Source organism: Pseudophryne corroboree, chromosome 6 (assembly GCF_028390025.1).
Source record: "Pseudophryne corroboree isolate aPseCor3 chromosome 6, aPseCor3.hap2, whole genome shotgun sequence".
Taxonomy (NCBI): Eukaryota; Metazoa; Chordata; class Amphibia; order Anura; family Myobatrachidae; genus Pseudophryne; species Pseudophryne corroboree.
Window position 1 is genome coordinate 777,003,489 of NC_086449.1, and position 12,841 is coordinate 777,016,329.

Sequence of the window (12,841 nt, forward strand, 5' to 3'; positions counted from 1 at the left end):
CTTAAAACCGTCTAACAAAAATTTTGCATCCCTTTTATTTGGATACAGATCCAACCACTTGCCCATCGTTTCCAGTTTAACTGGCGTTGGGGCTCTGCTGAGCGGTCCCGCTCGCGGCCTGCTTCGGGTATGCTTGTTTTCCCCGATTTCCCTGTCGCCCCCCTTTGAAACAAGAGGAGGCTGGGTGGGCTCCTCCACACTGCTGGCAGGAGTGACGAAAACGACACTGCTTGCCAAAGGAACATGCTCCGCTGTTAAAAGCGAAGCATTTCCCTCGAGGGGCAGACCGCCCACCCACGCGAACGGCCAATCCGCCTGTCCTGGCAAATCCCCCGTCTGCGCCCGCCCCCTGGGCTGATGACCCCGCGCGACGCCCACCTGCTCCCTGTTTCTGGGGTTCCTCCTCCTGCTGGGAAGCCCGGGTCACTTTGAGCCAGACCTCCACGTCCTTGAACCCAAAATCCATGACCCGTAGCCCGTCCTGTTTCTCCCGAAACTCTTGGTCATACCGCCGCCATTCCGAGCCCGAGGACGTGCGCTGCATGTCGTGGACGAGATGCAGGTACCGGATAATATTCATGTGCTCTTCCGGCCTATCCTCCAAATAGCATGCCGCAAACACCCAGAAACCGGCCAGCCAATTATCAAAAGACCGGAAAACCTCTGTCCCCATGCCCTTCTTAGCGGCCGCCGCTTTGTAGTCCTTCTTCATGGCCTTAGTCAATACGAATAAGTCCACGAAGTCACCCCTACGTATCTTCTTGCGGCAGCTGTCTTGCAGCCCCCGCATAACTGCGGTGTACTCGCAGCGCACTACCCCCGGAAGATCGCGCCGCTTTTTCGCCCTACGCTCCTCCTCACTAAGTCGCTTGCGTCGCTTACGCCTCTTCTGCTGTTTTGCTGCCCGCTTGGCAAATTTTTCGGCCTCCCTCCTTGCTCTAGCAGTACTGTCTGCGTCGGACGCTTGCGACGCCAAAGAAGAGGAAGAGGAGGAAGATGAAGAGCTATGCGAACTCGAGCTCGTGGTGGAAATTGATATAGCCTGCACCAACTCACCGGATGCCATCGACCTCTCCGACCCGAAATCTTCATCCTCCTCAGCCCAATCATCGTCCTCCACGAAATCTGCCAAATCCCCTTCTTCTCGGCCCTCTGTGGAAGACAAAACAGAAGAGGGCCCGGCCCATGCTTGCGGCGCACGCCGGGCCCCCCGTGTGGAATGCGCAGTGAGCTCGCGCCCCTGCTGCTCCCGGTCCGTCCCCAGCTCCAGCTCCGCAGCGGCGGCCCCCAGCTCCCGGCAGGCTCGTGCCACCCGCTGGGCCGCTGAGGCCCTCCGCTTGCCAGACGCCCTGCCTCCCGCAGACTGGCCGAAATCCGCCATCGTCCTAGGGGAGGCCACTGCAGCTAACGGCCCCAGAGCCTCTACCACCGTGGCCAGCGCCGACGCTATGGCCCCAGGGGGATCCCGCGTGCCGCGACCCCCGTCGACAGCGCCCGAAGGATGACCGGTCCTTGGTTGGGCGCGAGCCTGCGCCCGACGACTAGCCGATGTGACCCGGGGACCCGGCCCCCGCTGCTCCGACGTGAAGGCTGGTGCCCTCCGGCCGGACCATCCGCTCTCCACTTCTGATCCTTCGTCCTCTTTCCCCGACGAAGCAGAAGCATCCCCCGGTCGTGGGGAGGACCCGCTGTCGTGCGCAGCGGCCCGAGCCGCGGCCCTGCGGCCGCTGACCCATTCCCTGTCTCCCCGCCCCCCGCGGGACCCGCTGCGACCCGCCTCTGTGGGGCTGGTATGTGTAGTCAAAGAAACCCGCGGTGCACCCGCGCGTGTTCCCCCGCGCGGCACATGACCTGCGGAGTGCGCACGCGCATGCTGCTCCCGGCCACCCCTTGCAGTTCCTGCCGTGGCTCCACCTCTTGTTGCTATCCTTATGCGCCCAGCGCTGCCTACCAGAGGCACACGCTGCACCCCCCTTGCGTGCCCCCTCCCCCTGCCGGATTCCGGCATCCGGGGAGTAGAACTGAGTGGCCGGTGCGTTGGTGGCGCCGGACTGTGTCTCCTCCTCGGCCGCCGCGCGAGGCTCCTGCACTGGCCCCGCGCGGCGACCGCCAGCTCCCCTTCTCGTCCTCTCCCCCCGCCCGGCACTAACATTCGGCCGTGGCAAGGGAGGAGGGCTAAGACCTGCATACACCGGGCGCCCCCCGCGGCGCGCCCGCGGGCGCTGATCCCGGACTCGGCGGCTCCCGGCGGGGACGGCCGCCGCCCGTCACTCCTCGAGCGGCCTGAAGGGACCCCTGGTCCCCCACGCCGCCCTCGCCCGGCCGGTGTAACCGACTCGGCTGCCGGCGGCGAGCCCGACCGGGCCCTGCTTGTGACGCCCGCGGCCGTGTTTGTTGAGGCCCCGAGGGACGGAGCCCCGTCCCCCATGCTGCCCTCTGCAACCTCAGGGCCCGCTCGACCGTCTGACCCACGGTACCGAGCCGGGGCCCTAATCACACGTTGGGGGCGAGCAGCCATACCAGCAGTAACAAGAAGGAGGAGAGGGGGGAGTACAACACTGAGGAAGGGGTTTTGTGTTATTCTGCTTGCAGTGAATGAAAAAACAAAATTGTCTGCAATGCAGCACTCACCTAAAGCAAATCCACCAAGAGAACTAAGATGGCCTCACCTTCCCTATATATATCAAACCCTCCCCCTAAAGAAGGCTGTACTTTCCTAACAGCTAGGTCCACCCCTCCCCAGATGTTTAACTCTTTCCTCTCCTATACAGTCAATACTCTCTCCTTACTGGACTTTGGCTTTTTGGATTTTACATGCCCTCTACTATCACATTGGGCATCGGCCTTGGCAGACGACGTATGATGGCATTTCATTGTCTATGTCACGGCTAGTGGCAGCAGCTTCAGCACTAGGAGGAAGTGGTTCTTGATCTTTCCCTATTTTATCCTCAAAATGTTTGTTCTCCATTATTTCTTGGGAGTTATATGAGACAATATGCAGCACAGGAATGACTGATGGACAGTGCACTACCACTGGTCTGATGCAGCACAACACAACAACACTTTAAGGGACTTGTGGTTGTTGTTATAATTATTATACTGCAGCAGTGGACATATAGCAGCAGCGTATATCGTCACTGGAATGACTGATGAGACAGGACACTACCACTGGTCTGCACAACACAGCACCACTTTATACAGACTCGCCACCCCACTTTCCCGCCCCCACACAGACACTGAATACTGAGGACACGTCCTCTCAATACACTCTCCGAGACTGGAGTGAAAATGGCTGCGACGTGCGGCTCCTTATATGGAATCCAAATCCCGTGTGAATCCGACAGTGGGATGATGACGTTTTGCCTCGTTCGGGTTTCCGAGTCAGGTGGGAAAACCCGAGCCGGGCTTGGATCCGGACTTGGAAGGCAAAGTCCGGTAGGGTTCTGTTCTCTGAGAACCGAACCCGCTCATCTCTAGTACTCACTGCCCTTCTTAGCAGAGCAATGGTGAATAGACGCTCTCAGCGCTTATTCATGAGACAGAGGGACTGGGGGCAGCTCACAGTGATGAAAATGGGCGGGTGCGGCTTCTCAGCGCAGAAAGCTCCCGCTTAGATGATTCTAAATTTTGGGTGGTATGACTATGTAATGCAGTGGTTCTCAAACTGTGTGGCATGGCACCCTGGTGTGCCTTGGAACATTTGCAGGGGTGCCCTGGGTTGGTAGTCCAGGACCAATTAAAATTATTTATGGTCAATTTAATAGGCAAAACCAGAGCTGGTGGCTGACAATCCTAAAATATGTGGAAAAAGGGAGTGAATCTTATCCCTCACCACATTACTGACCCTAAGGATGACATATAAACACAAATTACTTAATTTAATATTTCTTTCTAAATTTCTCAAAAAGAAACTTTTGTCCTAGGGGTGCCGTGAAAAAAATTCTGATACTTTAGGGCGCTGTGATTCAGAAAAGTTTGGGAACCACTACCCTAATCTACTTCTGTACTTCTACATGCCTATATGGTACCTAAACAACAAAAAGCTATACCTAGAGATAATCTAAATATCCTATCATCACAATTCTGGTAGCGGTGAATCAGTTTGTGATCGCAAATGAAAAAGTAACTCAGTATAAAAATCATCTTCTAATATGTTGTTTTTGAATAATTCATTTTATTAAAATTGTTAATGAAAGGTATGGTAACGAACAAATTGATTAATGTACTTAATAAACAGTTTTTATATCGTTATAAGGTTGGAACCAGTAACAAAAGGTTTGTGAATGCACAAAATAAAACTCCATGCCATGAATCTTCCAGTGAATTAGGGCGATTTCTGATGCTGGAACAAGGTATGTCTGCCATCTTGTGGCCAGATTTCATAGTTACACACGCAACTTGCAAAGCAAACGCACTTGAGAACGGTATCCGGACTCTGGGTCGTTACCACTTAGGTCGACACCCATTAGGTCGACATCCATTGGTCGACAATAAATAGGTCGACACTAGAAATAGGTCAACACGACCATTAGGTTGACATGAACAACGTCGACATGAGTATTTGAAAACAAAAATTATTTTTTTGAACTTTTTCATACTTTACAATCCACGTGGACTACGATTAGGAATAGTAAAAATGCTGAGCACTGCGGTAGCGGTGTAAGGCACCTTGGTGGTCATTCCGAGTTGTTCGCTCGGTAATTTTCTTCGCATCGCAGCGATATTCCGCTAACTGTGCATGCGCAATGTTCGCACTGCGACTGCGCCAAGTAAATTTGCTATGCAGTTAGGTTTATTACTCACGGCATTAAGAGGTTTTTTCTTCGTTCTGGTGATCGTAATGTGATTGACAGGAAGTGGGTGTTTCTGGGCGGAAACTGGCCGTTTTATGGGTGTGTGTGAAAAAACGCTGCCGTTTCTGGGAAAAACGCGGGAGTGTCTGAAGAAACGGGGGAGTGTCTGGGCGAACGCTGGGAGTGTTTGTGACGTCAAACCAGGAACGAAACTGACTGAACTGATCGCAGTTGCCGAGTAAGTGTGGAGCTACTCAGAAACTGCTAAGAAGTGTCTATTCGCAATTCTGCTAATCTTTCGTTCGCAAATCTACTATGCTAAGATTCACTCCCAGTAGGCGGCGGCTTAGCGTGTGCACAGCTGCTAAAAGCAGCTTGCGAGCGAACAACTCGGAATGAGGGCCCTTGCCCGAAGCATGGCGAGTGAAGTGAGCCATGCGAGGGGACACGGTGCACTAATTGGGGTTTCTGGTCACTTTACGAAGAAAACGACACCCAAAAAACATGAAAAACTCATGTCGATCTTGTTCAAGTCGACCTAATGGCTGTGTCGACGTATTTTTAGTGTCGACCTAGCCACTGTTGACCAATGGGTGTCGACCTAATGGGTGTTGACCTAGACACTGTCGACCATGAGTCCCATACCCCTTGAGAACTGTCTCTATTACAGAATACATTCACGTTATCGTATTTAGAGTGTCTGATTTCCAGCCTTATTGTAAGTATGTGAACCCAGCTTGCAGTTCTAAATAAATGGCTTCTACTCCTGCCTGATCTAAAACAAGCGGCATATGGTAAGTATAATACAAAAAATATCAGTGAGCTAAAACTATACTCTTTTAATGTACATGCAGGAGATGTGGGTTGGGTATGCATGACCTGCAGTCAGGAGACTGCCGGTCAGCATACCTCCCCCGGTACCTCGGCAGCAGAATGCCAGCGGGGTAGGGGGGACGAGCACAAGAAGCCCTTTGTGAGCTCGCTGTGCTTGCCATGCTACGGGCTCGGTGGCGACTTGTGGTTGCCACAGGTTCTATTCCCACTGGTGTCGTGGACACCCATGAGTGGGAATAGCCCCTGCTAGTCGGCATGCCAACTGTCGGGATTCTCAGGGGGCGGGATGTAAGGGGAGGTGTTGTGACCGGTGGTCTCCTGACCACCAGGCACATAACTACATCCCGAGGAATCCTGCATGTGTGTGTAGAGCATATCTGGCTTGTTCGCATGATCTTACGCAACTACAGGTGACTGAGTTGGCGTTATCAGTGGCATCACTGGGGGGTGTGGGCCACATCCCTCCAAGAGATGACACAAAAATGGTGACTGTACTGTGACATTTATGAGCTGGCGTGGCAGCCAGATGAATTCCCAGGGCAGTGCCATTTATTGCAGTGGGCAAGCCGTGCAATCGCACAGGGTGCCCGCCGCGGCACTTTGTGTCCCCTATACGGCTCTCCCTCCTCTCTCTTCCCTATTACTCACTGGGGGGGTGGAGTTTTGTGGAATTACGCGGTTTCATCGTGATGTCATGACGCAACCGCGTCATTCTGTGAAACTCCACCACTCTGAAAGGAGTAGTAATAGGGAAGAGGAAGGAAGGGGAACGCCCACCAGTGAATATACTTACACCCCCTTGGCAATGAGCATTCCCCTAGGCAACGACCACGTATCCCAGAGCATGAAACTCCTGGCAATGAGCATGACACCCAGCACATGAAACCCCTGGCAACGAGCGTGACACCCAGTGCATGAAACCACTGGCAATGAGCATGACACCCAGTGCATGAAACCCCTGGCAACAAGCAGGTAATTTAAAATTTATTTGAAGCTTTATTGTAGGGCATAATGTTTCACGGGCATTGTGGTGTAGACATAATATGGTGCAGGGGGTATAATATGGTGCAAGGGGCATTACTGTGTGGGGCTTAATTTGGTGTAATGTTTATTTTTTCCAGTATTGGCTAAGGTCTGTTGTTGCAGGGTCAAAAACTGGGGTGCAAGGTTGTTTTTTTCCTGCGATGCTACGCCCATTTGAGAAATGCCATGTCCCTCACTGGAGCGCAAAATAGTTTTTTTTATGTCTGGATGGGGGGTGCATTATTGAGTGTCTATGGGGGGGGTGCATTTTTTTTAAAGATCACACTGGGAGCCAAGTTGTCTAGAAACAGCACTACCCCAGGGGCAGCCCAGCATCCCTGGGAATGCTGGGTACTCCCTCGGACTGATGAAAATGGGGGTTGGACCAAGAGAACACACCGCTTCTCATGAAGCCACGCCCCTTTTGAAGGGGGAGGTTTTCCAGCGCACCAGGTGCCACTGGCCCCAGTAACATCCCTGGACGTAGCTGATCTGTATTGGTTGGCTAGGTTTAGAGAGGACGTGATTGTCAAAGTCGAAAAATATTACAGAACACACATCACGTACAAACTGCACACACATGCCCACTGCGCGTGCACTTGTTCTGCAGTGCGTGTACATGTACGCACTTTGCGTATGGTCGCTCCCGCGGTCCAGCGCATCGGTGCGTGGTATAGGTATTTACGGCAGAGTTTGTGTACGCATGGAGGGCCATCAGAACACATTACATATTTAATCCAAATAGTGCACAAAGTACACATAGGGGTAAATTTACTAAGATTCGTAATTTTCCGTTTGTGGTCAAAGTACCATCACGAATAACATCGAAAGTGTAAAGGTGCAACTTTTTGAATTTAGTACGACTAATTTACTAAGCTGTCGTATTTGTATTTGTATTTTGTTCCGATGTCGATGTCATTCGTGGTTTTGTAAGGTAGAATGCGGCCGATTTTGTGGTTTTACGGCCGTGTTCTGAGCTTTTTGTTATGACTGCGTCACATGTCAGTTACGGCAGTGTTTGTCCGTTCCCGGCCGCATTTTTTTCCTAAGCTTCGTTTTTGTCACTCGTCCGTGATTGGTTGTATCCGTGATGGAGGAGTGTCTGTGCACATTACTATAAAAACGCCCCAAACCGTCCGCACCTCGTGGGTTTAGCTAGTGGAGAGGAGAGAGGAAGGTGTATTAGGAGTTGGTGAGTTTGGTGGAGTTTTTGGTGGATTTTGTGCGGATTATTGCGATTGTTGAGTGCTGTACTGTGTGTGTAAGTAGTCTTGTCATACTTGTTGTGTAGTTTTTTCAAAGTTTGTATACTTTTTTGTCCTTGTTTTTTTTTCCAAAGTCTATTGTCATTGTTTGTGAGTGTGTGTGTGTGTGTGTGTGTGTGTGTGTGTGTGTGTGTGTGTGTGTGTGTGTGTGTGTGTGTGTGTGTGTGTGTTGGGTGTGTGGTGTGTAGTGGTAGTGGAGGAGTGTGTTCTGTTTTTTTTTCTCTGTGTTATTTGTCGTTTGTTTGGATTATTTCTCAGTCAGAGGTCAGTGTTGTGGAGGAGGTGAGTGAGAGGGAGGAGGTGAGTGAGGTGAAGGAGGTTAGTGAGAAGGAGGAGGTGAGTGAGGTGGAGGGGGTTAGTGAGAGGGAGGAGGTGAGTGAGGTGGAGGAGGTTAGTGAGGAGGAGGGGGTGCCTGTTGTTGCGTTTTCCAGTGATAGTGATGGTGTTGTGGCTCCGCAGCCACGCACCACTACAAAGACTGGGCGCAATGTGAAGTTCAGCTATGCTGAAAACATGGCTTTGGTGCGGGAGCTGATGAGGCATCATCGGCAATTGTTTGGGCAGGATGCTGCCAAGGTGTCCACACGTAGGAAGTCTGTGCTGTGGGGTAAAGTGATTGCGGCAGTTAATAGTGAGGGTGTGGTGAGGCGGACTGAGGACACATGTCGCAAGCGCTTTTATGACATAAAGCGCCGTGTCAAGGCCAAGATGGCCAAGGAGGCCAAATCAGCCCGCCAAACCGGGGGTGGACACCCCTTCCGGGCTACTTATCGGGATTGGGAGGAGCCTGTGCGTTCCCTTATTCCACCCAAAGTGGTTGGTGCCACTCATGTGCGGGATTCTGACCGGCCAAGGCAGGATGGTGAGTTTATTTTTTACATTTTTTTTTTGTTTTTTGTTATTTTAAATTACATTTAATCCTGCTAATTGTGATTGTCATTTTTAAAATTGTTACATTGTGTTGGTGATGTCGTGCAGGCCTGTGCAACCTGTAGCTCTAAAGGTGTTGCCAAACTACAAGTCCCATCATGCATTGCCTCAGTTTTGTAAATAGTGAATGCTACATCTGTTGCAGTGCATGCTGGTATGTGTAGTTCTAATACATAATCATAGTTCCTGCTTGTCCATAATTGTTTTTTTTTTTAAATGTTTTTTTTTTTTACTGCAATTTAAAAAAAAAAAATTAAAACACAATATTGTGCTGATTTTGGGTTTGAATATGGATTATTTAGTGCAATACAATCTTATTTTAATAATACACACCCAATTAAGTAATCCAGAATAGCTTAAACATAAAATAGTTTACTTATCATTATGTTCCAGATGTTTACATCACAATGAGGATTTTCAGATAACAATGAGTATTCAAAGTATGTTCATTTTGTTTTGTCACATTTTTCAACAGTACGCCAGAGAAGCACCACAGCCAGGCCCCAGCCAACACTGCCAAGTGATGCAGATGCTGGCGAAGCAGGTAAGAAGTCACTGTAATCTCATATTCAGCAAACACATAGAAGTTCAAAATATTAATGTTTCTCTTTTCACATAGGTTCTTCTTCTGCAAGCCGCCCTCCACTAAGGCGACCATCACAGGGCTCGGTGAGTGTGCCTAGGAGGCCAAGCAAGACACGTCGCGTTGAGCCTGAGTCTGCGGCTCCATCATCACCACCCCGGCGGCGCATCTCCGCAGTGTTGCCCCAGCCACCACAGGCAATTTTGGCAAGTCCACAAAGTGATGAGCCACAATCACCTCAGCTGTCTGGTGAGTATACAAAATGTTAAAAAAAAATATAAGTTTTACACAGTGTGGTCTATGAATGAACCTGGATAAGGCATAATGCTTTTGAAATACAATTATATGTGCAAGGTGTTATATGCATAAAAAGAATAATATTAATCTTTAGAAATGTAAAACGTCTCTGTTTGTCTTGTGCCTTTATCACCTTGCACATATGATTGTCTTTTCAAATCCTTAGGTCTTCTCCTGGTTATTTCTGCTGCACCGCTGTTTGTGTAGTGTCAATACAATTATATTTGTGTAATTTATTATTCCTGGCCATAATGTCAAACAACAAGCACATGTTTTTTTTTTAAATAAATTTGGTAAACCATTTTCAGCTGTGATGTTGGCCATAGCAACCATTTTGTGCTTTGAAAATGAAATCCACAAGAAAAATAAAAAATGTAATGTTTAATACAAATGTTTGCCATGGCCAACATCTCCATTTAGAAACATAGGCCACCTTAAGACATTTGCATGGTTCTTGAAGATTACTAAATTAAAATATTGTTTACTAATAATTTAAACAAATACTGACTGGCTTAATCAATTAATGAGTGTGTAACAAACCACATTTAATGCATTGTGTGTGTTTCTCAAAAGGAAGGGGCATACACAATCTTGAAATGCATTAATGTAAAATGGCGAAAGAAATTCGTGTTTCCCAAATCATTATGGCTTAGAGTCTGTGAACAAACAAATTTAAAAAAACATTCAGTTTTGAAATTTAGAAGGCACACACAGGCCTGCGCAGAAACTGAATTGCGGGAACCGCACAGGACTTCCCCCCCCCCTCCACGGCATTATAGTGTTCTCTCACCTCCCCTGTCCTGGATAAAGACTGCTCACCTGGTCCGCACCTCTGGTCCGTCCAGGTGAGCAGTCTATATCCAGGACAGGGGAGGTGAGAGAACACTATAATGCTGTGGAGGGGGGGAAGTTTGGAGCGGAACCCGCCAGTCAGTCTCTGCGCATGCCTGTGAAGGCACATATGTGTTTCTATTGGAAAGATTCCTAGTTAATTTGAACACACAAAATCGGTCACATTTTCAACATGAGTATTATTAAGTAAGCCATGTTTAGGACAAGCAAAAAACTGTTAGTTATACTAAATAGTGGCTGATCTCAACCCCATACAGAACCACCCATCATGGTCGAGGACGCCCAGCAGGAACCTGACCAACAGCCTACCTTCAGACTACACCTGCAGCCCATTGATCCTACCCAGCCAACCCCGCAGCAGGATATACCACAAGCATCCGTTAGCCCCCAATTAATTCCAACTCCACCCCAGCAACAAATGTCCCCTGACTTTTGGAACAGTTGGGCCACACAACAGGTCCAAAACTCTGCCTACCTGAACACACACACACAACACCTTGCCAGTCTGCCCCATCATCTTCCTCGCATTAGTCGGAACTCGGGCAGACTGATTGTTCAGGTTGGCAGAATAGCAACTTCAATGGAGCAGATCAGGGTGGACAACACTCAAATGCTTGCAAATTTGACAAGAATAATCGATGAGCAACAGCGGCAGCAACAAACCCTAATACAAGTAATACAGCATAACCAAGTGGTGAACGAAAGTTTGTCGCGAATTATTGCCAGCCACACTGCCACAAATATCCAACTTAATGCGAGTATACACAACCTCAGCCAAAGTATTACTGTGATGGCAGCCCAACAAGTCACCTCAAGCTCCGGAACGACTACCCCAAGCGAGACCCCAGTTACCTCCCCTGTTCGACGCTCAAGCAGAACACGGGCCAACGACCCTGGTCAAACCTCTGCACCCAGCACACACAAAAAAAAATGAAGGCTGCATGAAATGTTTGGAACACAATAAATTTTAAGCAATTGTATTCCCAGAAATCCCTGTGTCCGTGCAAATCATTTTAAAAGACGCAATGTATGGTTTAATGGGGTAATGAGTGACACTGTAAGTAATTCAAATTACAGTATAAATGTGCAGACCAGTATAAAGAACAAACAGTAACGCAACAAAAAATAAATACAAAAATACAATACATTTAATAAAAGTGGTTAGTCAAGGTTAGTTAAAATAAAAAAATACTTACCAGAAAAATAACGCAAAATAACTTCTTGCCTTACCTGTCTCCCTACATCTGTACTCACACTGTCACCAGATGTTTCTAACTCCTCTGCTTGCTGGCTGTTTTCTTCAGCAACATGTGGAAGATGTTGGCTCAAACACAGATTATGAAGAAAACAGCAGCAGAACACAATCCTAGTCACCTTTGAGGGACTATACAACAGAAGCCCAGCAGATTTATCCAGACACCGAAACCTAGATTTCAGCACCCCAAAACATCTTTCTATCACATTCCGCGTAGACTTATGTGCATGATTGTAACTGTGTTCAGCAGGAGAATCAGGTTGGGACAATGGAGTAAGGAGCCAAGAGTAGCAGCCATAATCACCATCACCTGAAATACAGATATAGGCAACATTAGTACATGTGTATGATGATTAATTACCTAAATAAAAAACAGGAGTTTGAAGTTAACACATATACACACAACACACTTGGAACATACCCAGCAGCCAGCCATCAGGCATTTGTCCGTCTTCAAATTTATCAAAGAGGGATGACTGACTGAGGATGAAGGAGTCATGGCAGCCGCCAGGGTAACCTGCAACCACACTCATAATTTTTAGATTTGCATCACAAACCACCTGGACATTAGTTGATTGGCTAGAATGCCGATTGGTAAATATATATTGCTTGCCCCTAGGTGGTCTCAGCTCAACGTGTGTGCAATCTATGGCACCCAGCACACTGGGCATGCCAGCAAGCTCATAGAAAGCTACCCTGACTGCATGCCACTCCGACTCCTGGGTAGGGAAGCAGATAGAGGCATCTATATGGGGTTCCAAGACATCCAAAACCTGAGTGGACAATAATAAATATAAGGTGAGTGTCATGATCTGTAATCAATACAATACTGTGTTGTAAGACCTAACAGAAGCAACACTTAGACATAGACGTGTATGTATATTTCAACTCACCTGAGTCAAATATTTGGAAAAGGTGGGCTGGGAGATACCAATGACGTCGCCTGTCACAGCCTGGAAGCTCCCAGTAGCCATAAAGTGCAACACAGCCAGGAGTTTGTGCAGGCCTG

General features: G+C 48.7%; 1 protein-coding gene across 8 annotated transcripts in view; it reads left to right on the forward strand.

Annotated features, from left to right (window-relative positions):
* Positions 1-11,567, forward strand: part of LOC134933484 (transcription factor SPT20 homolog) — a 96,579-nt gene extending 85,012 nt beyond the window's left edge. For 7 of the 8 annotated variants that reach the window (XR_010179717.1, XR_010179715.1, XR_010179719.1 and 4 more), the window contains 3 exons: positions 9,321-9,389; positions 9,465-9,677; positions 10,835-11,567. Coding sequence is in view for 1 of the 8 variants with exons in the window: in XM_063928721.1 (XP_063784791.1) it covers positions 4,340-4,352; positions 9,321-9,389; positions 9,465-9,677; positions 10,835-11,511 (972 nt within the window). In the remaining 7 variants the exon portion in view is untranslated. Of the gene's footprint in view, positions 1-4,255; positions 4,353-9,320; positions 9,390-9,464; positions 9,678-10,834 lie in introns of all 8 variants that reach the window. The other variant, XM_063928721.1, reaches the window with a different exon arrangement.
* Positions 11,568-12,841: the final 1,274 nt, after the last annotated feature.